Source organism: Arvicola amphibius, chromosome 3, assembly GCF_903992535.2.
Source record: "Arvicola amphibius chromosome 3, mArvAmp1.2, whole genome shotgun sequence".
Classification (NCBI taxonomy): Eukaryota; Metazoa; Chordata; class Mammalia; order Rodentia; family Cricetidae; genus Arvicola; species Arvicola amphibius.
Genome location: NC_052049.1, coordinates 5,616,017 through 5,642,164, shown reverse-complemented (window position 1 = coordinate 5,642,164; position 26,148 = coordinate 5,616,017). Strand labels below are relative to the sequence as shown.

At 39.9% G+C, this 26,148-nt stretch overlaps 1 protein-coding gene and 1 pseudogene across 1 annotated transcript; one reads left to right on the top strand and one right to left on the bottom strand.

The window, feature by feature from the left end:
- Positions 1-4,551: 4,551 nt before the first annotated feature.
- On the bottom strand, positions 4,552-15,093 carry LOC119810815 (zinc finger protein 728-like). The gene is made up of 5 exons (XM_038324475.1): positions 14,984-15,093; positions 13,604-13,671; positions 8,758-8,884; positions 7,676-7,771; positions 4,552-6,859 (listed from the first exon to the last, which is right to left on the bottom strand). Exons 3-5 carry the CDS (start codon positions 8,879-8,881, stop codon positions 5,514-5,516), a joined length of 1,566 nt encoding a protein of 521 aa, XP_038180403.1. The 5' UTR covers positions 8,882-8,884; positions 13,604-13,671; positions 14,984-15,093; the 3' UTR covers positions 4,552-5,513.
- A 4,420-nt stretch (positions 15,094-19,513) lies between these two features.
- On the top strand, positions 19,514-25,304 carry LOC119810820 (annotated as a pseudogene).
- Positions 25,305-26,148: the final 844 nt, after the last annotated feature.

Below are 26,148 nucleotides of genomic sequence, written 5' to 3'. Positions count from 1 at the left end.
GGGAGTTTTGATCTCTTCTGGTTTGTTGTTGTTTCTCTGCCAGATGAAGAATTCAAAGGAAAAGATCTCAACTGCAACATGTAGCGTCAGGGGCACAGAAACATCCGGGCTCACGAATGCCATTTAAATACTTAATAGCTGGCGTCTGTACTGGTGGCACAGCCCAAGAACCCGCATTTTAAAATCGTGCAGCTTTTATTTTCCACTACAGCTGAATCAGGAAAATCTCTCTTAAAGCAGCTACAGCAAGCTGCCAGCAAACAGCAAGAAGCTGTGTTAAACTCTGTATTCTTTTTGAAACTCTACCACGTTGGGGTGCCAATCTGTTGTAGGGAGAAGAGCAGGTCCTTTTGTTCGTGCTGACCAGACTGCTTATCGTCCTGGCCACCTGGCTAGCTTAGGCCCAAAATAATCACACAGAAATTGTATTAATTAAATTACTGCCTGGTCCATTATCTCTAGCCTCTTCTTGGCCAACTCTCACATCCTGATCTGACCCATTTCCACCAATCTGTGTATCACCATGAGGTCGTGGCTTACCAGGAAAGATTCAGCAAGTCTGAACTGGTGACTTCATGGCGGTTCTCTCCGACTTGCTTTCTTTTTCCCAGAATTCAGTTCTGTCTTCTCCACCTAAGTTCTGCCCTATCAGGACCAAAGCAGTTTTTTTATTCATTAGTCAATGAAAGCAAGACATGAACAAAAGAACCTCCTACACCAATTACAGGTATACCAAACAATCCTACAGGTCAGGCAGTTAGAAAAAGATCAAATCAAACTATAAAGGATATGTTAAACAAACAGAAAGGGATGGAAAATACTTCCCAAATAGATTGTATAATACTTTATTAACTTTTCATAACGCTAATGAGAAAGGGACAACAGAAGCAGAGAGACACTGGATAATAGAAAAGTCTTCTGAATTGAATCAGCTGATGTATTTCAAGGATGTGTTGACCTCACAGTGGAAGCCAGGAGATGTGCTATGTTGAAAAAGGGGTTTTGCTCTTGTTTCAACAGAAGAAAAGTTATGGATACCATCACAATTAATAAAGATTTGGTTTGAAACAGAGAAATCTCTTGAGAAAGAGAAATGACGGCACATTTACAGGGGTGACAAGCTGGTAAGGAAGCCTCATAAAGGTTGGGGCAGGGTTCTGTTCTTGTCTTTCCAGGAATATACTTATCTTTAAAAAGTCAAGAGACCCTGGATATCTAGATACCTAGAGAAAAAGATAATTATCCAGATAGGATCACTAAGCAAAGAGAATTATCACTTATGAGGAAAGGTCATCTGAGGGTTGCATCTCTGAATATTAAATAGAATAATAGTCATGACTCACTTAAAAATCAAGCTGGCTTTGGAGTTGGACAATGGCTCTGTCCTTCTTTAAATCCAAGCATGCTGTTAAAAATTCAGTTTCTGTCTCATGCCAGGAGCTATATCATTTGGAGCAGAAAGAAGAACGAATTTAGAAATAATTTTATTTTATTCATACCTATTTTTGTCTCTATTGTACCTTTCATTGAATATATGTCTGTATAAATAGTGTTTAAATTTTCCACAAGGAACATGAATTTTCCTGCAGTTATCTTTGAAGTTTCCAGGAAGAAGAGGGGATCCCACAACAACAACTCAACCTCGTTGATATGATGTCATGATGCTGATAGCAATACTATAAGACCTATTTTGGGTACCAGCTACTCAACATGGTTACAACTTGGTTAGCTGAAATGGTGTACTTTTTTTTTTTACAATGTTCTGGTCAGAACTCAAAATAGGAACTTCAGAAAAACCCTACCCAACACTCAGGGGTTATTTACAATTATACCTCACAGTAATCTTGAAACTTAACCATCATTTTACTTTCACAGAATCCCATAGAAAGAACATCACCCCCATGACAGCTGGAAGTAATTCTATAAGACGTCATCCCCTATCCCGACAAAGTTTGTCCTCAGGGTTAGGGATATCATTTAGGGGTTGTTTATAATTGGTATAGGGTTGGGGATTGGGGTGGAAATTATGTAAGCTCAGGGATCTCTTTGAAAAAAAAGGTAGGGGCTGGAGAGATGGCTCAGCAGTTAAGGGCATTGCCTGCTCTTCCAAAGGTCCTGAGTTCAATTCCCAGCAACCACATGGTGGCTCACAACCATCTGTAATGAGGTCTGGTGCCCTCTTCTGGCCTATAGGCATACATACAGATAGAATATTGAATACGTAATAAATAAATATTTAAAAAAAGAAAAAAGCGGTAAATTGGATGGGATAATAGATTAGTGTGAGCTTACTCATACTAACAATATAGATTCTTGTATATTGATACAAACTTTATATTAAATGAGTTCCTATTTTCATCTACAATATTTGTATACTTAGGCAAAGTTATTTTGTCATATTGTATGCATGCATGCTTCTACTTCTGCTTAAGACATTTTGTATATTGATACAAGTTTAGGATATATTTATATTACAATATACATTTGTACCTCTGATCAAGATACTTACATATTGTTTATAATTTGAGGTCATTGTCCTAATTTTTTACACAGTTAAAAGACTGTTCAATATTCTAATATTAATCCTTAGTCTTTAATTTATATAGGTATTAAGAATTGTAGGTCAATAGTCATCCATGTTTGTCATACTTTTTGGATACATATAGATTGTATTCTACATAGATAGGTAATCTTCTACCACTTCAAAAAGTTCTAGAATAGGGTATTTAAATAACTTAGGGCTCTATTGATGTGAGACACGATTGTTCCTGGCAGCACCAATCTCTTTCTTAGAGAATGTCGAACACCAAAGACACTACAATTGGAGCTTGTTTCCTTCTTGGCAAAACTGGCTTTTGGGCAAGGAACTGCCCATGCATCAACCACCAACAGGATGCACGATGTCAGGACAAGACAAGCAGGATACAAGAAAAAAGACTGTCACATCTTGCCAAGACAGGGTAAGACAGTTTTGAAAGATTTCTTGCCTCTGATAATGGATTGTCAGTTACTCTAGGCCTTACCCAAACTTGGTTGCTCCAACATTGCAAATGAGACTTTGGGTGATTGTACAGGTAGCCAGTTGTCTCTGTCATTTGTTGAACATTTTGGAAGTTTCTTGACCGCACTTCCTGCTTACTCAAGTAATATTATTTCTCTTCTTGGGTCTTTGATAGGGTTGAAGATTAGATAGAGAAGCTGGGCGGTGGTGGCACACGCCTTTAATCCCAGCACTCAGGAGGCAGAGGCAGGCAGATCTCTGTGAGTTCGAGGCCAGCCTAGTCTACAAGAGCTAGTTCAGGACAAGCTCCAAAGCTACAGAGAAACCCTGCCTTGAAAAAAACAAAACAAAAAAAGAGTAGATAGTTGTAGTTACTTTCCTCTCATGACTTCGCCAAGTTATGTATAAAAATAAGACTTAAACTCCTTACAATAAGATAATTATTATTAAAACATTTAACATGTTTCTTCCTTGACATTGTTTATGCTGGTGATTACTCTAATTTTTATAACTGTGGTTTGTTTTTATTGAATACAATTTTGTAACAAGGTTAGAACTCTCATATTTAAACAAAATGGAGAAGTGCTTTTGGAAATCCTACAGCCAATAGCCTTTAAATTACCCTCCACACCTGGGCATGACCTCTTATACTATAATTGCTCATGTAAAGCATGCTTTCCCTCTCTCTTCTAGCTGATATATTCAGTTCCTGTTCCCTGTTTGTGCAGTGATCTGTGAGTCTAGCCCTAAATAAATATTCCTTTATTATACTCAATATATTATTCCAAACAAGTGTGGGATTTCTTTTTAACATCTATCTTCATTTTAACATTTATATTATTTTACATAAGTTTGAACTACCTTGTTTTGAGAAACAGTAGAAACCTTATTAGTTTTTTCCACATTTTTGACACTAGTGACATTTATAGTCTAATATTAAATTAAGCCATCTCTATTAATACATGCATATCTGTGAGGCTGTGGCTTTACTGGTAATTTTCTGGTATCTTTCTCCTTTGCTGGCTTCTTGGCTTCTCCTTGATGCTAAATACTCTCTCTACCTTTTTGGACTTACTGCCTAGTGTTAAACTGCTAAGGCATGGACCCAAACAGTTTTAGTAATCAGTCAATAAAAGCAATAAATACACAGCAGGTTATCCATTACTGTTCCCGCTGTCTGTAGGGCTTCTATCCAGAATATTTTTGATATATTTTAGGTTATAAAGAAGTATAAAACATAACATTTCATGACCATTTGGATATTTGTATTATTTCACTGTAATTTGAACTACCTGGTCTTGAGAAACACACGAAAGATTATTAAAGAGTTTTTTATTTTTAACATTTTTAGCACTAGTGGCATTTCTCTTGAGCATGAATTATCAGGTGTTTCAAAAGTTCTAAGTAAGTGCAAAAGACTTGGTACATTCTTCACAGGGTTTCTCTCACAAGTGTATTCTTTGATGTTGTTTAACACCAAAAGGCTGGTGACAGGCCTTGCCATTCTCCACACTCACAATGTCTCTCCAATATAAATGATCTGGGCTAAGAACATGCTATAAAAGTTCTAATTTCTTTGTCACAGTCTTTACACTTGTAGGGTTTCTCTCCAGAATGAACTGTTTGATGCTCCTTAAGTTTTCTGGTATAGTTAAATAGTTTTCCACATTCATCACATTTGGAAGCTTTCTTCCAGTGTGAGTGAATTTGTGCTGACTTAGGTATGACATCTTATATAAGGCTTTTCCACATTCTTCAAACTAGTGGGGTTTCTTTCCAGAATGGATTATTAAATGAGCAGAAAGAATCTGTGACATTTGAAAGATCTTCCCACATATTTCATATTTGTAGGGTTTCTCTCCTATATGAATGCTCTTGTGTTCTGAAAATCATGATGGAAAGTGGAAGACTTTGCCACGTACTTCTCAGTTTAGGGTTCTTTCCTGTATGAATGCTCATGTATATAGGTAATCCGGATGAGTAATTGAAGGATATGCCACACATTTAACACATGTATGGTTTCTCTCCTATATGAAAGCTCTTCTGTACAGAAAGCCATGATGGAACAGAGGCCTTTCCACATAGTTGTATGATTTCTTGCCTGTATGAATTCTCTCAAATACTATAAGGAATGATGCAGCATGGAACAATGACACATACGTCCCACTTCCAGGGTTCTATCCCGTATGATTTCTCTTGTGTCTAGAGATTGCTGATCGAGGATTGAAATCCTTGCCACACTTTCAATTTCAACATCTTTCTCATGTATGAATGGTTATATATTTAGAACGTTATGACAGATCAGTAAAGGCCTGACCACATACTTCACATTTGTAGGGTTTCTCTTCTATATGAATCCTCTTGTGTTCAGAAAGTTGTGATGGAATATAGAAAGCTTTGCCACATACTTGACACTTGAAGGGGTTCACTCCTGTATGAATGTTCTAGTGTTCAGAAACTTGTGATGAACATAGAAGTCTTCGACACATACCTGAAACTTGGAGGGTTTATCTCATGTATGAATTTTTTTGTGTGTATAAAATGCTGATGGACTTTTGAAGGTTTTGCCACAGACTTCACACTCATAGGGTTTCTCTCCCGTATGGAAACTCTTGTGTGCAGAAAGTCCTGATCGACTTTTGTAGGCTTTGTCACATAATTCACACTTGAAGGGTTTCTCTCCTGTATGAACCCTCTTGTGTACAGAAAGTCCTGATCGACTATTGTAGGCTTTGCCACACACTTCACACTCGTAGGGTTTCTCTCCTGTATGAACCCTCTTGTGCACAGAAAGTCCTGCTCGACTATTGTAGGCTTTGCCACATACTTCACACTTGTAGGGTTTCTCTCCTATATGAATCCACATATGTGCAGAAAGTCCTGATTGACGACTGTAGGCATTGCCACACACTTCACACTTGTAGGGTTTCTCTCCTGTATGAATCCTCTTGTGTATAGACAGTACTGGTTTACTTTTGAAGGCCTTGCCACATACTTCACACTTGAAGGATCTCTCTGATGTATGAATTCTCTTGTGTTCAGAAAGTCGTGATGGTAAATGGAAGGCTTTCCCACACACTTCACACTTATAGGGTTTGACTCCTGTATGAAATCTCTGGTGTTCAGAAAGTCGTGATGGAACACAGAAGGCCTTCCCACACACTTCACACTTGTAGGGTTTCTCACCAGTATGATTCCTCTTGTGTAAAGAAAGTTGTGATGAAATATAGAAAGCCTTGCCACATACACCACACTGGTAGGGTGTCTCTCCTGTATGAATCCTCTTGTGTACAGTAAGTTGTGATGGAAAATAGAAGGCCTTGCCACACACCTCACACTGGTAGGGTTTCACTCCTGTATGGATTTTATTGTGTAGAGAAAGTTTTGATGGAAAACAGAAGGCCTTGCCACATACCTCACACTGGTAGGGCTTCTCTCCTGTGTGAATCTTACTGTGTATAGACAGTTGTGATGGATAATTGAAGGCCTTGCCACATGCTTCACACTTGTAGGGTTTTACTTGTATATGAATTCTTTTGTGCAGAGAAAGTCGTGATGGAAAATAGAAGGCCTTCCAGCATACTTCACACTTGTAGGGTTTCTGTCCTGAATGAACAATTTTGTGTTTTGAAAGTAATGATGGAGCACGGAAGGCCTTGCCACATACTTCACACTTGTAGGGTTTCTCTCCTGTATGTATTCTCCTGTGCACGCAAAGTAACGATGGAGAACGGAAAGTCTTAGCACATTCTTCACACTTATATGGCTTCTTTCTTAGATTAATTTTCTGGTGGCTAATAGGTTGTGAGTTCCAAAGATGGGCTTTGCCACATTCTTTGCCAGTAGAGTGTTTGTTTCCTGGTGAGTAAAAGTTGAGAAATGAATGAAACCTGAGCAAAATTCTCTATATTTCTGTTTATTTTTAAAAAAGAAACATTGGTTCAGACCTGTATTTTTCAATATTAATAATGTTACATTCAATATTCTAAAGGTGTATTCAGTGCATCCTAATTAAAACCATCAAGATAGGTTGAAATTACATAACTAGAAGTGAACAACAAAGACCATGACAACATAGAACATAGAAACAAATGAATATGAATCAATGTCAAACATTAGGGAAGGCACAACATCAACCATTACAAAAACAAACTATGATGCTAATGTAAATGAGACACTTAAAAACATATAGAAATTTTATGTCCAGATGAACACAAAGTGTAAATGTAGTTTAAGTTGGAAGACATAATTTAATAGTTCATTAATATATAATAGTTTAATGCTTAGTTTTGGAAAATACAAAAATTCAGTTAAATAAGTAGGAAACTGTGCCTTTCAATATTAAATAATATATTTCAAGGATTGAAGACGGAAGCATTTATGCACACTTTATGAGTTAGGATCTACTGGCCAACTTATGAAAAATAAACTGTTTACACATAAATTACAGAGCTTAGTCAGTTACTGTAAACAGAAGCTGACCTAATGGGTGAAGGACAAAGCATAACAGAATCAAAGCACCAGGAACATCCTCTTCTCACAGTAAAATACAAAAGGAGATCCTTTAAACCTTATGTACATCAGAACATTGTGAGTCAGTGTTGGGGATAAAGCCTCCTTTTCTGCCAATCTCTGGCCTCTCACCCTGGCCCCTGTCCCCTCATTCCTACACACCTGTTTCCATGGCAGCTGCTGCTTGTCTCTTCATATCTGAAGGTTCTTGTCTTTGCTCCAGAAATGTGACCAGGTATGGCTTAGAGGAGGTAAGACCTGTTTATGGGAAAAGAGAACATCCTTATTAGTGTATTCTCCTGGGGATCACATGTCCTCTCTACGACTGTATATAGAAGGAATGACAGGATAAAATCAATGATTATAGAGGATTAGTTGTTCATGAATTTCCTGATGGGGTCATGTTTAAAAGGATTTGCAGGTCCTGAGCTTCAGGTCCCTCAGTTACAAAGAAAGATATTAAAATCAAAGGGTGTGATATTCTTTTTAACATGTGTGCTTCCTACTCATGCCCCTTACTTTATGACATTACCCCCAACATAAAGGATACATCTAAAAAAATAAGGGAAGGTGTTATAAACATGAGAAAAAATAAAATCATTCTAAGGCATATGAATACTCTCCCTAATTTCCCTAAAATTTGCCCCAAAAGTTTCATTGTTGGAAACACAAGCACCTTTGAGATACTGTAGAAAGAAATCAAGTTTGATGCTGACAGTTCATTAAGAGTTCACCATGGAAGATTCCCTCACCCATGTGGTAGAATATTACTTCAATGTGTGTTGATTTTGTTCATCCCCTGGAACATGTGATTAACGATGGAAAGATATGTTACATTTGTTTGACTAAATAAAATTCACCTGTGCTCAGGATGCTGAGTCAGCAACTAGCTGACTGGAAGAGGTAGGAAGGAGCAAGGTGGAGAAGGGCTTTTAAGTCCGGTGTGGAGAATAATGAGGGCTTTTTCATATACACAGCAAAGAGAAGATGTGAGCTATTCACTATACTTTCCCTCTGCGGAGAGGAAGTCCAGCTCAGCCTCTGAGTCTTGAGTTCTTTAGGAGGACAGATATTTATATGAGTTCCCTTCATAGATTTCAAAGAGGCAGTGCATGAGGGAATAGAATTTGTTCAAGTTGTGGTTCTTGTGGCACACCCACTGCTGATAATGCTGGAGCTGCAGCTCCTGCTTAGGAGAGTCAGGGATTAACAGGCAGCAACAATTTAAAAATAGGAAAACCCACCCAGGAACACAAGGTTGCTGAAATTCTCCAACATCACATCCCTGTACAAATTCCACTGATCGGGGTCCAGCCATTCACACTCCTCTGCAGAGAAATCAATGGCCACATCACTGAATGACACCATTTCCTGAAATGAAGAAAACGAATAAATACTATATGTTATACTAATTAAAACAACAATAAAAGCACAAATAACAAGAGGCACATGAATTCTGGATATAAATCTAAAGGTCACCAAGAGTGAGAAGAGAGCTGGAAGCCCTTCTGATACAGGTAAAAATATCTCTGAACAAGGCTGATGCAGTACTGTGATGCTGCACAGGATTCATCATTGAGGACAGTGAATGAGAGAAGATCCTAGAAACTCCAAGGGATATTTTAGTCATGAGAACCATAAAATCAAGAGTGAGTGTATCAGGAAAAGAGGACTGTTCAGGCTGGAGAGATGGTTTAGTAGTAAAAAGCCCTGACTGCTCTTCCAAAGGACCTGGGGTGGATTCTCAGGAGCCAGGATTCTCATGGCTGCTCACAACTGTCTGCAACTCCAGTTCCATAGGATCAGACAAGGCCTTAAACAAGGACGCTAGCATTACAACCATGCACACAACATGAATAAATAAATAATAAAATCTTGAGATAAATTAAGGATTTTGTCCCGTGCTAGTATCATAATACAGCAAATATAGATTTCTAACATTACAGAGCTATGGAGATGGAGAGGGAACTGCTCAACCCATATCAACAACCACACACGATATATACAATGTGGGTGCAGATCTGATCCAGCAATTCTGGGCTGAGGTTTGTCTTCCTGAGCATGCACAGAGTGATGGAAATGTCTGTACCAAGGGACTTGAATTTCTGCCACCAAGAGGCAGAACAATAAATGAACAATTTGTAGACAAAATGCAATTATGAATATTGTTAACAAATTTCTAATTAGGAAATTTAGCAATAAGTTTAGTCACTGTGGGGACTTACATTGACTCAGCTTTCTCTGATGCCCTCATGAAGGACAAAGGGAATGATGAAGAAGGCACAGCTTGAAGAAAATGACTGATGTTTATTCACTAGGAAGCCTGGAATGGAGGTTTCCTTACACAGTGGAGATCTTCTCCTAGTCTTTGGATCCATCACATGAATCTCGACAACACCCAAGACCCCGGGCATCATCCAGCCCCTAATTCTGAGCTTTGTCTCTCAGTGAATAAAGCCAATCCTTATGAATGTGGTCCATGTAATTTGCATTCTCAGTGAATAAAACCTGAGCTTATGTTTACTACAAATCAGTCCTCTTTATACCTTTACTCTGATCTCTGTTCCTCTGTGAATAAGAATCCACTCTTAGGGTGAAGATCACAGGTGTCTCACCAAAATGATATGCATTGAAAAGGAGTTCCAATGTAGATGTGGTTAAAGCTTTGCTGTCACAATTTTCTAATGGAATCCTTTCCCGGAAGTTTAACTATGTTTTAATTTATAAGGAAAATAAACTGCTTGGTCAAACTCAAGAAATTTTGAACCAGTGCTGGGTAAAGTGGTGTTGGCCCGAGTCTCATTCTTAACTCCATGTGAACACTTTCCGTACCAAGAAAGCTTGGAGGAACAAACACAGTGTGGGACTTGGTCCTAGGAGAAGTTAAGGAAGTTTTTCTTTCAGTAGAAATTCGGGCAAACTGTCAAAAGAACTCACTTAAATGGTTCATGACCTTTAATGAAATATTGGGATAAATACAGGTTCTTCTCAGGACCCTGTGACAGTGTTTATACACTTAGTGAAATATTTGTCCAGATCCAGAGGGATGAAATATTCAGAGCAATACCTCCTCCACTTATTCCCATAAGAACTAATATAACGAGACCCCATGAAGGAGGAGAAAAAAATCCTTGTCAATCATTTTTGTAAACAACGGGAATGGGAGTCAAAGAAAATGTACGCACATACACACGTATACAAAATAAACAAGCAAACAAAAAATAACATTTTTCTCTTGCTGGACACATCTTGGGAGGTCACAGCAAAGCTCAATATATTAACTAGTTGCTTGGCTACCAGGCCAGCCATGTTTGTTTGGTCTTCCTGAGCAATTTGAATGAAACTCAAAGTCCTCTGGCCACGTGGCCCTTTTGTCCTACTGGGATAGAGAGAGTGGCCTCTGCAACACCGAGTTCTTAGAAAGGTTTCTCAGGGCATTCATTGCAAGTACACCATAGGCCAACTTGGCTGACCCATTGTTTAGATTTTATTGTTGTTATCTGCAGATTTTATTTTATTTTTCCTGAATAGTGGCAATAATTCAGTATAGATTAATATTTTATTCGTGGGGTTAAATTGAAATGGGGAAAAATTAAAAGTTCTAGTAGCAAAACATTAAATTAGGACTTCAGCTGACACTGTTTAAATTCCCTGAGCTACTAGTCCTGCAATATATAAATAATATTCTCTTCTCATACTCATCTGGCAAATCTATATTTAAATGAGCGCTTAACTTTTACAGCAAATAAACTAAAATGGCAAAATTTATAATTTCTGCTATTTCAAACAGGTAAATGCTAATCTATCACTAACAATGACTTTGGCTCTGCTCTTTAAGTAGCTTTCTGAAAACCATAACACCTGAAAGAAAGCAGGTTATTAGCTTGTTAAGTAATGTTGTTGGCTAGCTCATAGATTTAATCCCTTATTGGCAAAGAACCTCGGTAATTATAACACCACTAAATAAAATGCAGGATGGATATTTGTTCTGTACTAATAATTGGCAGGTTGCAGTATCATCTGACTCAGGATCTATAATCACTGTGGTGGTTTGGGCAGATATGGCCCCCATGGATTCTTGTGTTTGGATGCTTGGCCCCTGGGAAGTGGCACTATTAAGAGGTGTGGCATTGTTAGTGTGTCACTGTGGAGTCAGGCTTTGAGGTCTCACATGCTCAAGCCAAACCCAATACGTGGCTGCCTAAGGGTCAAGATGTAGACCTCTCAAATCCTTCTCCAGCACCATGTCTGCCTGCATGCCATTCACCATGATGATAATGGACTAAAATGTCTGAAATATAAGCTCACTCCAATTAAATGTTTTCCTTTATAGGAATTGGCATGGTCATGGAGTCTACTCACAGCAACAGAAACCGTAAACTAAGACAATCACTATCGAAAGGATACCTAAGATTTTTTAAAAAAATTCTCCATAGGTTTTGCCTAAAATTACATCTAAAAATCTTATAGTTATTACGTTTAATGCTTCTATATATGGCTTTCTGAAAAAACAAGAGGGCCTAAATTTTATATACAGATTGTACATATTCTACAGAAAATATTTTACGCATTCTTGGGTTGTTCAGCTCAACAATCAAAAGTTGCTATTATCAATCAACTTTGATTAAGTATTTTCCAACCATTGATTATTTTTATTAACCTCATGTATAAATTAGCACATGGAGCTTAGAAATTTCTCTCTCTTCTCTATAAATTCTTAATCTCAGGATTAATAAATTCATTGGTATAGTGAAAGAAAACCATAACAAAAATTTAGCTTTATGCTTGTAAAAATATGCAGAGTTAAACCTATTAATATGAAATTTTCATTTACTACAGTATACTAAACATATGATTCAACTCTTGTTCAGGAATATAGGACTATGACTAAACACTGCAAAAAATAAGAAGTTTTTAAATAGTAGTGACGTGGTTTGCTTCCATCTGGACTGATGACCTCATCAGGATGAAAACAGCCATGTATTCAGAAGTCCCCTTTAGAAAAATTGAAGAACACACACCATATAACTTCACCATCATTTGGATTGAGATGACCATGATGTAGAAAATCAACTACGCTACCCGTATAAAATCGACTAGTACAACTGTCCCCTTTAGGTTTTATTGTAATTTTTATAGACCAAACTGTCAACAGCAGGTCTTTAATGTGTTTTAGATTAGAATGGATTTTATATGCCATTAAATTCCCAAGGTTATAATGATTATTCAAGTTGACAAAAAACTGACTGAGATATGTATGTCTAACAATTTAGGTCTTTGTGAAGTGAAAGTTTAACCACTTATTTCTTTGTTAACACTAGACCTAAAATTTTTAAAATAAAACAACAAGATATGTTTTATGAGTGAGGCCTAAATTCCTAAGGTCTACTCAGACTAGCAGAAACCAACTTAAAGATATATGACTAGCATTTTAGTCTTTACAAACTAGAATTACATTTTAAAGTTTTACTTCAGTGCTAAGAGATCGTCAATTCAAAATTTTAAGACTCAAGCTTAACAGGGATAAAAGTATAAAATCCTCATCTTATAGAAGCTACTAACGTAATATAAATTGTGGACAATTAAACACACAAGTTAATGGTCAGTCACCTTATAGAAGATTCAATTCTTCCATGTGCTCAGAACTATGGAGTTAAACTTAGCAAAAATGTAATTCATTTACGAGAACAAATTTTAGTCTTCCATACATGTTTTCAAAGAGAGAAGTAAGTAAATACAAAGAAAGTTTGTTTAAATTTACGCATACTTAATAGATGGTCCTCAAAATCCTTAGAGATCCATTGAATATGACATTTAAAATATTTATTGATGGACACAGAGGCCATCTGGATTATACTTCCTGCTCTAACTTCTCCTTCTCAGATCTCTGATATTGAAGGAAAACTGTAGATTGATCCACTTAACAGCAACATTAACAAAATAAATGAATAAATACCATTCCTTTTTATTTATTTATTTTATGCCTCTTTGTTGTGGATTTTTGAGATGGGATTTCTCTGTAGCTTTGGAGCCTGTCCTGGAACTAGCTCTTGTAGAGCAGACTGGCCATGAACTCAGAGATCTACGTACCTCTGCCTCCCAAGTGCTATGATTAAAGGCGTGCACCACCACAGTCTTGCTAATACTGATGTTCTCTCCTGGCACAAAAATTTAAAATAACAAAGTAATCAGATTTGAGAAAGAAATGAAAAAACTAATAAGGAGTAAAAGGAATTTATTAAAAAAATTAATAGCATTTCCTCTGGACAATATGATGCTTAAGAAATTCAAAGATAATGGCATATTCTGAAAATTTACTTAGAGGCCAAAAAGGTTGAAAAGAAATTAAAAGATTAGAAGTTAAATTTTCTTCAGATTTTCACCTCTAATTATTTTTGATATAGTTTGAGGATCTGTTCCATCAGACTATCTTCAGAATGCAGTAAAAACGAAAGCCTGCTAGCTAGTTTTTCCCTCAACAGAATAGTTATGCATTGAGATTGCTCACATTTTTTTTATCATTTACAATAGCAGCTGGACATAACTTTAATGTTCACTTGAAAAAACTACTTTCTGCTTCAGAATTTTCTATTTTTCTCACAATTTCTATGTATCCTGTTATCTAATAGGAGAGAATGCCTGAGCTCAAATTTAAATTGTCCTAAATATTAAAGACTTAAAAGTGATCAGATTCTGGCAAGGGAGGAGATTAAAGGGGGCTCACAAACACCTACCCTCTAAGAAAGGAATCACTTTCTACAGTATAAAGGCATTATTTTATTCCAAGCTTCTAATGCACAACTAGTAATAAAGAGACGTCAGCTTGATATCTGAAACTATGTCTGTCTATGTACGGACCTGTCTCTGCGGTCAGTTTTGCCGAGATCTGTGATAAAAATTCACTATGGGCATGGATAGCGCCTCTCCCTGACTAGTCAGCTATGGAACCCAGCACAAAGGTTTGGGAGCTTCAGTAAAATAACCTTCGTGTCCTATCTGGAACTTGACTTTGTCAAATAACACTACCCATGTCCTTCCCAGGTCTCTCATTATAACCAAATACTAATACAGCGCAGTAGGGACCAGAAACTCCCCTTTCTTCTCTAGACCAATGAGAATCCTGACTAGAGCCATTCAGAGTCAGCTGGTGGCAGCAGGCTTCCCCGGGCGAGCTGGAAAGTGAGCTCCCATCACAGCCTCAGGGACCGGCAGCCAGCCGAGCCGCCCAGTCCGGGAGCGAGATCCTGGGAGGACTGGAGCCGCAGGGGACCCAGCACCGACCCCATCGCCCTCTCCCTAGCGCGGACCTAAATCCTGACTGGATGGCGCAGCCTAGGTAGGAACAGCAAATCCAAAGTGAGTTTCTTCCTGCTTCCCATGGGCCCGTGTCCACTCCTTCCACGATGGACCTACCGGCTCCCCCTGCACGATCCCTCAAACCTGCTGGGCTGCCCTGCACCCCGAACCAACCTGTGCTCAGAGATGCAACACCAGCAGGGCAGTAAAACACTTGAGTCCAAATTGTAGAAGGAAGCGCGGAGGGTGGAAGAAAATCAGGAGTCGACAATGCGATCCTTGCGCGTGACGTCATAATGACTGAAACTACATTTCCCATAAGTCCGCCTAATAGAGCTGGCAGGTGGCATGTGACCTTGGGGAAGAATTGCTGCGAGCAATCACTGCTGCTAAACGGTGATTCCCTGGTAGTCAGGCTGCTCTTAAAATCCTCAGTGAATGGAGACCTCGCAGCAATGTTTATTACATTTACTAGTTATTTTTTTGTTACTTTACTGTGATTTAACACACAGGTCTGCTTGTTTTCGAAATTTACTACAGAGAAAAACATTCATTTTGAGATAATTATAAGAAATTCATATGGGAAAGTCACTGCTAAGCCTTTGAAATAAAATATGAGTAGAGGCCTGGTGGCCAGCCTGGTGTCTGCCTCTTATGAGCAGAGGCCCAGGGATTACGGCTCCAAGGCTGCCTGATCTGCAGGGTGAGTTCAAAGCAGGCCTGGGCAATTTAAGAATGTTTGTATATTCCAGGCGGTGGTGGTGTTTACACTGTTCAAGGCCTGCCTGGTCTACAGCGCAAGTTCTTGAAACACCAGGGATACACAGAGAAACCCTGTGTGTGTGAGTGTGTGTGGAGGGAGAGGGGGGGAGAAGGCAGAAAGGAAGAAGTTCAGACGAAGAAAGAAAGAAAGAATGAATGAAAAAGAAGCAAAAGAGAAAGGAAGAAAGAAAAGAAAGAAAGAAAGAAAGAAAGAAAGAAAGAAAGAAAGAAAGAAAGAAAGCCTTGTAATGAAATAAAAGAACAAAAATGAATGGGAGGTAGCTGGGTGATGGTGCAGGTTCCTTGAAGTCAGGAGATCCTGGGTTTTAGCACACAGCACTACAAAGAGCAAAACAGCAAAATGAAAGAAAGGCATGTGGAGGCTGGTAAGTGGAAAGAGCATTCTTCTGCTGCAGTGTTACAGTCTGGGGAAGGGGGGGGGGTTCTTGATCTGGTTTGGTTCCTTGTTTTTCTGGCAGATGAAGAGTTAAAAGGGGAACCATCCCAACTGCAACATGTAACTTAATGGGAAAATATCAACCACGGCAGGGAGAATCCACAGGAAAAGAAGGGTTTTCTTAGGGCTGAGGAAACAGAAACACAGTAGGGCACACAGAGGAATCCTCTGCTGAGCTGAGGCAACACAGGAGCCTGACTCCTGTCTCCCCAGGCAGAGCTTTGGAATGCTTTTGAGAAAATGTCCTCCCTGAGGCCGAGTTGATGAGCATGGTGAAGGTGGTAGTAGGGCCACAACTTTGGGGTAAACATGTCTTCATTGTTTAACTTGTGGGGCTAGCCCATCAGCAGGAGGGTACTGCTGTCAGAGGAAAAGCCAGCCAGTCTGCTATTTGAAGCCACCAGGCTTTTGTTTCTTTTCTTTCTCTATGGTATTTATTTGCTTCTTAAGGACCTTATCATGAGCATAAAGTTTATTTTAAGGTCTTGTATTTGTGCCTCAACTCTGTTCAGGGCCTGTTATGGGAGGGTTGCTGCTGTAGTGGAGACATATTGTCCTGGCTTTTATTCATTGTGTTTTTGAATTCGCATCCGGGCATCTGGCATTGAGAAGATTGTAATTCTTGGTTCTGACATTGTCTTGTTTTCATTGAGTACATGTTTTGTTTCTTGGTTTCTGTTTCCTCTCTGGCTCTTAAGGGATTGGCCGGGAGGAAGAGTGCCTTTGGTCCTGATAGTTATGGGAACTGGGGGTTCAAAGTAAAATGTGGTTTTGTGCATTGGGACCTGAGACTTAGACACCAGGAAGGGTTGGAATTGGAGGAGAATCATCAGAAGAGGGAGGAAAGGAGGGTTTTTCACAGGATCTTCATTGTTAGATTCCAGAGTGTGTGCTAAAGAAGTGGGGACGAGGCTGGGAGGTTGTTCTTGGAGGGCTGGAGGGAGAAGGAGCAACTGCGGTTAGCCTGTCTCCCAAATCAGAGTGAACTGGTTCCCAGGGAGTGCCTGCTGGATTGTGGAGGAATGGGAAAGAAAGTCTGAAGGGAGAGCGCTTAGGAGGGGAAGAACTGTGCGCTCCTCTAGAAACGAGGTGGGGGATGGGCTGGGCAAGTGTTCTGATGCGGAGCTGGGGATGATAATGGAGGAAAGGGATCAAAGCATTGAAGGGAGAGGTGAACATGTGCAGTCAGTCTACCTGCTTCGCTGGCTGGAGTGCCATGGGGGTCCCCAAAAGTGCCTGCTGAAGTTGGGGGGTGGGGTAGGGCAGTGAGCATATCTGTGTAATCCACTGGAGATGGGGGCAGCGAAGAATGGGGACCTCCGCAGATGGTCTTCTGCAAAGCAAGAGAAGACACTGGGCTATTGGGTGTGAGGAGCTAAAGTAGAGGGGGCAATCTGTGAGTCTACTTTGTTTATGCTATTATAACTAAAGCCTGCCTATAGATCAGAGGGCAGACCTAGTCACTAGGTAACCATAGAGGACTGGAGGCCTCTACAGACAGGAAGTGATATGGCAGAGAGAGAGAGAGAGAGAGAGAGAGAAGGCAGGAGGAGACAGGAAGTCATCCCTGTTCAGCTGAGGAGTTGGCAAAGTGAGAGTTAGCTGTAGTTTGCGCTTTCTCTCTCTGATCTCTCAGCATTTGCCCCGATATCTGGCTCCAGGTTTTTATTATTAATACCAATTAGAAAGCGTACAACAATTGGTACTCAACATTTCAGCCTAAATTCATGAAATTAACGAAAAGGAACAAAATCTGACAGATGCATGTGTTCCATTTTGTCGAATTTAGAGAACTAAGATATGTACACCACACTGTTGATACCTATTCCAGAAATAAATGGCCAGCTGCATTAAGTTCAGAAAAGACTAATTTGGTAATCATATAGGCTAGAGGTTATGGCCATCATTGGTACACCTGTATAAATAAAGACTGACAATGGTCCGGCACATGTCTCTAGTAAAATGAAACAGTTTTTTTTTTATTTTTACAATACAATGCATATTTCCACACAATATTACATGACAAGCAGTTATAGAAAGATCAAATGAAACTTGAAGGATATGTTAAATAAAGAGAAAGCGATATCAAACAAAGAACCCCATAAATAGATTACATAATGCTTTATTAACTTTGGATTTTCTAAATGCTAATGACAAAGGAACAGCATTTGTGGAGAAACATAGGATAATATGAAAAACAATGGAATTAAATTAGCTGGTATACTTTAAGGATATGTTGACCTCAGAATGGACACCAGGACATGTGTTACATCTGGGAAAATTTTTCTTTTTTTTTCCACAGGAGAAGAAAAGCTATGGTACCATCAGAATTGAACAATAGAGACCTCTTAATTAGAAGAGATGATAGTTCATCAAATAACATGGTCATTAAATCTCAACGAATGTATACAATTAACAAAAAGCTTGTCATTGATTAGATATAAGTTGCCAAAAGGAAACTTCTCTAAAATTAAGGTGGGAAAGGGTTTGTTTTTGTGTTTTCCGGAAAATGAATATATCCACCTAAGTGATCTGAAGACCATTGTGGACTCAGGTAATAATCATCTCAGGGTTCTGCTTCAAAAAGGAAGGAAGTTAAAGGCAGATACCATTGATATTCAAATCGTATCAAATACGACGATGTGAGGATCAAGAGAGAGAGGGGATAATCGAGGAATTCAAAACCTCTTGCGGAGGGAAATTCTATAATGCACCTTGGAGCAGCACAGTAAACTCTTCAGTGTGGCTCCAGGAGCCACACTGCCCTCCTCCTGGGGGAGGTGCAGAGGAGGAAAGGATGTGCTCAGGAAAGACAGGGAGAAGAAGGTTAGATGGCTGTGGTAGATGTGACACAAAATTTATATTTGTCACACAAATTAATGCGTGAAACTGTGGACAAGGGATGTGCAGAAAGTTCTTCAGATGTATTCTCAAAGTTCATGGCAAGTAAACGTCAGAGATTTGTAGTTTTTACTTTGTTCGATGATTTTAAACATCCCTGTGTGCCCTGACCCATGCCCTTCACTGCATGGATTCAACGTTCACGTGCCAACTGTCGGTGTCAGCAAATGAGACAAGGGATTACTTATTTCTTTGTATTATTGGGTACTAAACCAAAACCACCTTCCTTATACTCAGGTGTCATAGCCCTTACTTGACGCTAGTCCACCCTGTCCATACTCACAGGCTAACACCGGGTGCGCAGATCACATGACTGAAACAACGTGATTCCCTGTTGTCCCCTTGCTCAAGCCCATTTTCTTCTTCGCCAGCAAGCAGTTGGGCAGGAGCCCAGGCATTGTACAAAACACCTTCGGTGGGCTCCAAGAAGTCTTTCGCGCTGACTTATGGGAAATGTAGTCCCGATCACGATGACGACACAGGAAAGGGCTGTGGATCCAGAACCTCCACGTTCAGTCTTCAAATTTAGCTTCTCCCCAAAGTTAGGTGAGTGTCCTGCTCAGCGCTGGGCTTGGATCCCTGACATGGAGGTTGGTGCAGGGTGCAGCGCCGTCCTGCAGATCTGAGGGACTGTGCAAGGTGGCGGGTCCGGCATGGAGGGAGCTGACTTGAGCTGCTTAGCAGGGAGGCCAGAGAAGCTGACCTGGAGGTGCTGTGCTGACCTAGGCTGGGCCACTGCACCTTGGTGCAGGTTCGAGGGGAGAGGGCGCCACGCCAAAGCCATGTGCAGTGAGTGCCCAGTCTCCTAAGACGCCCCTGCTGTCTGAGCCCACCCGTGCTTCTGGTGGTTGAGGAGCAGAAGGAAGCTCACTTTCCTGCTTGGATGGAGAAGCATGCTCTCCCTTAGCTGAATCTCGGTCACATGGCAATAGTCAGATTTCTCAAGACTTCCAGAAAAGGCGGACACCTAGTCCCACCTATAACATTTTTTTCCTTCTTTTTCACTTTCTCTCTTGTTTTGTTGTTCTTTGTTTGTTTTGTTTCCTAGATAGGATTTCTATTTTTAACAGTCCTGGCTATCCTGGCACTCAATAGACCAGGATGGTCTTGAACTCACAGAGATCCCCCTCGCCTCTGTTTCCCAGAGTGCTGGGATTAAAGACGTGTCCCACCAACGGCTGGCTCCACCTATACTTTATAGAACACCTATACCCTTCCATACTTTAGGAAGCTCACCTCTCTGTTCCTAAGTTCCTAGTTTCCAGGGACAGAGTACTTTGTAAGGGCAATTGCTGTACGGGATATTAGTTCCTTTTCCCTTGGAATGAATTTTGACATTTATGGAAACCTCTGGTGGAATAGAAACAAGTTATATACCCTGTTGTGATCAGAATCGTCACATTACACTCCCATATACCCACAGAATAATCTTGTAGTCAGTATGAATGTATCTTTGCTGAATCCAGATAATTACGAACTTCACATTGCAGAGTGAAACATACTGAGACTAATACTGCATCCAATTCCTTTTGAGACTGTGGTGTCGGAAATTTCGACTCCTTTTCAGATGTGAGAGAGGACATGGTGGGATAAGTGGACCTCATGACTGACAGGAGGAGGCTTGAATATCTCTGAAAGGAGGGGTGTAGGCAGAAGTGTCTCTCCCCCAGGCAGATCCCAAATAACAAATCAGCCTGAATATGATTTATATATTCTCTTCCAATAGCTCAGGCCTATTACTAACTAACTCTTACATTTTAAATTAAGCCATATTCCTTATTTGTCCTCTGCCACATGGCAGTACCTTTGTTAATATAGAATGTTAATTTACTGCTTGCTCCGAGTCTGCTGTCAGACTCCACCCTTCTCCTTCAGATCATCCTTAGTTGTTCCCACTTTCCATACTTCCTGCCTGGTTCCTGCCCAATCCGCAATTTATACCAGTTCTAGTGACAAATCTTTACAGTGTACACCAGGATTATTCCACAGCAGAGGGGAGAAATGGCCCAGCTGCTCTGGTAGACTCTGTGCATTGTCCTCTCTTCACACGCTTTCCTCCTGGCTCTTCCCTTTATTTATAGTGTCTGCACTAACTCAGAATACTCTGTCAGGGAATGTGGCTTCCAGGCCCACTCTGAAGGGACCTTGCATTTGGGTACTGAGATTCATTTCCTGGTGATGGCTTTGTATCTATCAGAGGCCATGTAGAGAAGATACAAGAGTCTTTTGTTCTGATAAACGAGTGCTAATTGTCATTGTGCTACTAAGTTTTGGTGGTACTGTTTGTGTTCAAAGTGGCCCTTTGTGTTTTAGTCACAAATTTGACCTCTTATTTCTTCCCACAGACTCCTTGCTAATCACATCCTTCTCTACAGCCTAAAACATTTCTTCCTGCATTTTCTTTAGTTTTGGGTTGTAGGATATAATGTGATAAATGTTTTTTTTTATATTATCTTTGTCCTTCAGGTATGGCAGATAATTTTGTTATGTGTAGTAGCTTCTGTTGGCTGTCATGGTCTTTTAAGACTTGGAATGCATTTCTCCAGTCCCTTCTGCATTCCAAATTTTCCTTTGAGACATCCACTCTTATCCCTAGGGACATGCCGTTCACTTGCAGCTTTCTGCTACTGAGTCATCTCTCCAGCCTCTGCAGCGCTCTCTTAGACTCCCCCTCTCTGAGTATGGCTCTTAAGTGGGAGTTCCCAGGATCTTATGCCATTCACTTTCCTTAATGATGAGTTCTATGCAACATCACAGCACTGCCTCAGATGGATTTTAGGGCTATTGCTCACCTGTGTTTGAAGGGCTTCTAGCTCTCTTCTCACCCTGGGTGACCTTTAGATTTATATACAGAAGGGCATATGCCTGTTGTAATTTTACTGCTTTTTTAAATTGTTTAATACTTAGTATTCATTCTTTTTCTTTGTTTCAGGAGATGCTGTCATTCAGTGATGTGGCCATTGATTTCTCTGCAGAGGAGTGTGAATGGCTGGACCCCGATCAGTGGAATTTGTACAGGGATGTGATGTTGGAGAATTTCAGCAACCTTGTGTTTCTGGGTGTGTTGTCCTCTTTTTGAATCATTGCCTCCTTTTAATCCCTGACTCTTCCTAAGTAGGAACTGCAGCTCCAGTACCACCAGCAGTGATTATCCCACAAATCCACAACCTGAGGGAATTCTGTTCCCTCATGCACTGCTTCTTTCAATGCTGTGGAGGGAACTCATATATAATCTCTGCCCTTCTAAAGAACTCAAGATTCATAGGTTAAGGTAAAATTGTTCTCTTCAGAGAGGCTGAATAGCAAGTAGCTCATCTTCTCTCCTGTCTCATTTCTACTAAAATGCCCTTTCTTCTCCTAACCCCTACCTGAAAACATTCTTCCCCCCAGCCTCTTCCTACCACTTCTAATCAGCCTCAGCCTCCTGACTCCAGGTGAATTTTATTTAATCAGATGAATGTAACACATCGTTGCATCATTAAACAAATATTCCAGAGCACGAACAACAGGAACATACCTTAAAGTAATATTCTGTGACATGAGTGAGGGAACCTTCCATGGTGAACTCTTAATTGTCATCATAAAACTTGCTTACTTTCTACAGTATCTCAAGGGAGCTTGTACTTCCCACAATGAAACTTATGGTTCAAATTTTAGAGAAAATTAGGGAGAGTGTTCCTATGCCTTAGAATGATTTTATTTCTTCTCGTGTGCACAGCACCTTCCCATCCTTTATATTGGTGGTAATGTCATAAAGTAGGGGGCATGAGTGGGAAGCACACATGTTACAAAGAATACCACACTCTGCAATTTAAATATTTTTCCTTGTAACAGATGGATAGAAAGCTCAGGACCTGCAAATCCTAAATTCCTCCTAAGCATTCTGATTTGCTCATCAGGAAACTCACGGGGAACTAATGCTCTACAAGTCTTGTATTCTGTATACAGTCCTAGAGAGGACATGTGATCCCCAGGAGAACATACTAATAAGGATGTTCTCTTTTCTCATACACAGGACTTGCCTCCTCTAAGCCATACCTGGTCACATTTCTGGAGCAAGGACAAGCACATTCAGATATGAAGAGACAAGCAGCAGCTGCCATGGAAACAGGTGTGTAGGAATGAGGGGACAGAGGCCAGGGTGAGAGGCCAGAGATCCAGTAGAAAACCTGGCTTTCTCAGCAACACTGATTCACAATGTTCTGACGGACACAAGGTTTAAAGAATTTCGTTTGTATTTTGCTGTGAGAAGAGGATGTTTATGATGCATTTATTCTGTCATGCTTTGTCCTGCGCCCATCAGGTCAGCTTCTGTTTACAGTAACTGACTAAGCTCTCTAATTTCTAGGTGAACATGATTTGTTTTCATTAATTTGGTCAATAGATTTTATTCATAAAATGGGCATAGATATTTCTGTCTTTGATCCTGGAAATATGTTATTTAATACTTTTATTGAGGGGCTGGAGAAACGGCTCAGTGGTTAAGAGCACTGTCTGCTCCTCCAAAGGTCCTGAGTTCAATTCCCAGCAACTACATGGTTTTTTTTATTGTTATTGCAAGTTATATAATTTCTTCCTCTCATGATGCTTTTAATTTGGCTGAACAAAATACAGCTATAGAAATTTGAATGTAACATTATTCAAATGAAAATGTAGGTATGAGTCAATGTTTCTGTTCTTAAAACTGAATATAAATTTAAATAATTTTGCTCAGTTTTCATTCATTTCCCAACCTTTACTCACTAGGAAACAACCATTATACAGACAAAGAATTTGGCATAACCCTTCTGTGGAACTCACAACCTATTAGATACCAGAAAAATAATTTAAGAATGAAGCCATATAAGTGTGAAGAATGTGGCAAGGCCTTCCGTATTCCATCGTTACTTTGTGAACACAGAAGAATTCACACAGGAGAGAAACCCGTCAATTGTGAAATATGTGGCAAAGCGTTCAGAACTTCATCAGCAGTTTCTGTACACAAGAAAATCCACGCAGAAGAGATACCCTACAGTTGTGAAGTATGTGGCAAAGCGTTTAGAAGTCCATCTGCATTTTCTGTACACAAGAAAATTCATACAGGAGAGAAAGGATACAAGTGTGACGTATGTAATAAGGCCTTCTATATTCCATCACAGCTTTCTGTACACATGAGGACTCATACAGAGAAACCCTACCAGTGTGAAGTGTGTGACAGAGTCTACAGCAGTTCATCAGGGCTTTTTCAACATAAGAAGATTCATATAGGACAGAAACCCTACAAGTGTGAAGTATGTGGCAAGGAGTTCTATTTCCCATCACGACTTTCTCTTCACAAGAGAGTTCATACAGGGGAGAAGCCCTACCAGTGTGAGCTGTGTGGCAAGGCCTTCACTTTCCCGTCAGGACTTTCTCTTCATAAGAGGATTCATACATTAGAGCAACCCTACAAATGTGAAGTGTGTGGCAAAGCCTTTTATGTTCCATCATTACTTTCTCATCATAGAAGGATTCATACAGGAGAGGAACCCTACAATTGCTAAAGTGTGTGGAAAGGCCTTCAGTTGTCCTTCACAACTTTCTGTACACAAGAGGATTCATACAGGAGAGAAAACCCTAAGGTGTGGGGTATGTGGCAAGGCCTTCACTTTTCCACCAGGACTTTCTCTACACAAGACTATTCATACGTTGGGGAAACCCTCCCAGTGTGATGTATGTGGCAAGGACTTCTGTGTTTCATCGGTATTTTCTCAACATAGACGCATTCATACAGGAGAAATACCCTACAGATGTGAAGACTGGAAAAGCCCTACACTGTCCATCAGCGCTGTCTAAACACAAGAGAACTCATTCAGGAGAGAACCCCTACAAGTGTGAAGTATGTGGCAAATCCTACAGTAATTCATCAGGATTTTCTGCACACAAGAATATTCATACCGGAAAGTAACCCTAGAGGTGTGAAGTGTGTGTTGATGTCCCATGCTGCATCATTACTTAAAATGCATGAGAGAATTTATACAGGCAAGAAACCACACCAGTATGAGGCCAGGCTTCCTGTGTTCCATCATGACTGTCTCTACCCAAGAGGATTCAACTCACACTCAACATTCACACTAAAAAAAAAAAAAAAAGCTTTCTAAGAATATTACAAAGAATTTGTTGTTTTGTATCAACAATTTAACATCAAAATAATCACAATGTAGAGGAATCCTGTAAAACAAAGGAAACTCAAAACTACACACAAGGAAAATGAGAAAATAATTTATACCAGAGATTACAACAAATACCAATGGTAGGTTTTTTGACACACCTTCATATCAGGAAACGTTCTTTTTGAGAAGACCTACAGATACAAATAATGTGCAATGCCTTTAAATAAAATTGCATTCTGATCAACTCCCAGTGCATTTATGTTATGTAGAAACCTACTCATGACTTTGGCAGTAGTTTTGTTTGACATATTCACCTCATAACCTATTTTTAGAGCATGAACAATTTACTGAAGGAGAAGATTGTTATAGAATTTTTGATTACAGTGTATTTGCTGAGATTGCCGTATTTACTGTAAAACCTGTGTGTAGTTGTTAGGTGGTTACTCGCTACAAACACCTTTAATCCAAAAGCTTTGTCTTTGAATAGTGTAAACAGGGTTAAATAAAGTCACCTAAACATCAAGAAATGGAGCAAGAAAACAGGTCATAGGAAGTGAACATAGGATTAAACTATAGAGAGTAAGAGGGTGTGAGGAGGAGTGATAAGAGAGATGCACAGGAGTTAGAAGGGAGGGACACTGAATTTGAGTAGTCTAGTCTGAGATGGCATAGGCTGAGGGGAGTTATCTGAGGATATCAGCTGAGGAGAAAGGTCAGGTGGGTGCTTTCGATGCCCCCCTGAGCTAGCAGACTATGTCGTGTTTGGGTGAAGCTGGAGACATTGAGGCACATAAACGCTCTGGAGTCAGCTGCAGTGCAGCAGAGGGCCCAGATGTCAAAACTGGACCTGTCAGGGTGTGTTTGGCCTTTTGTATTTTCAGCCGGTCCATCCTTGCTGTGCTGTTTCTTCTGTGTTAGAATCAGTTATTGGTTGCATGCCAGTGTGTGGTAGAAGTAGTCACTTGTTTTTATGTTGTGGGAGGTCACAGTTAAGGAATTGCCTTGAGTCTCACGTGAGATGAGCGAGCGCGTGAAGACTTTTAAACTCTTAGAATTTTGAACTACATTGTGGGACTTTCTAGTTGAAT

What these genes read in the sequence shown, in the direction of transcription:
- LOC119810815 (XM_038324475.1), bottom strand. Translation starts at nt 8,881, where the DNA reads ATGGTGTCATTCAGTGATGTGGCCATTGATTTCTCTGCAGAGGAGTGT. An exon ending in CAGCAACCTTGTGTTCCTGG is followed by an intron (nt 7,772 to 8,757) that starts GTGGGTTTTCCT and finishes TCCCATAAACAG; the next exon opens with GTCTTACCTCCTCTAAGCCA. An exon ending in AGCAGCTGCCATGGAAACAG is followed by an intron (nt 6,860 to 7,675) that starts GTGTGTAGGAAT and finishes TTTACTCACCAG; the next exon opens with GAAACAAACACTCTACTGGC.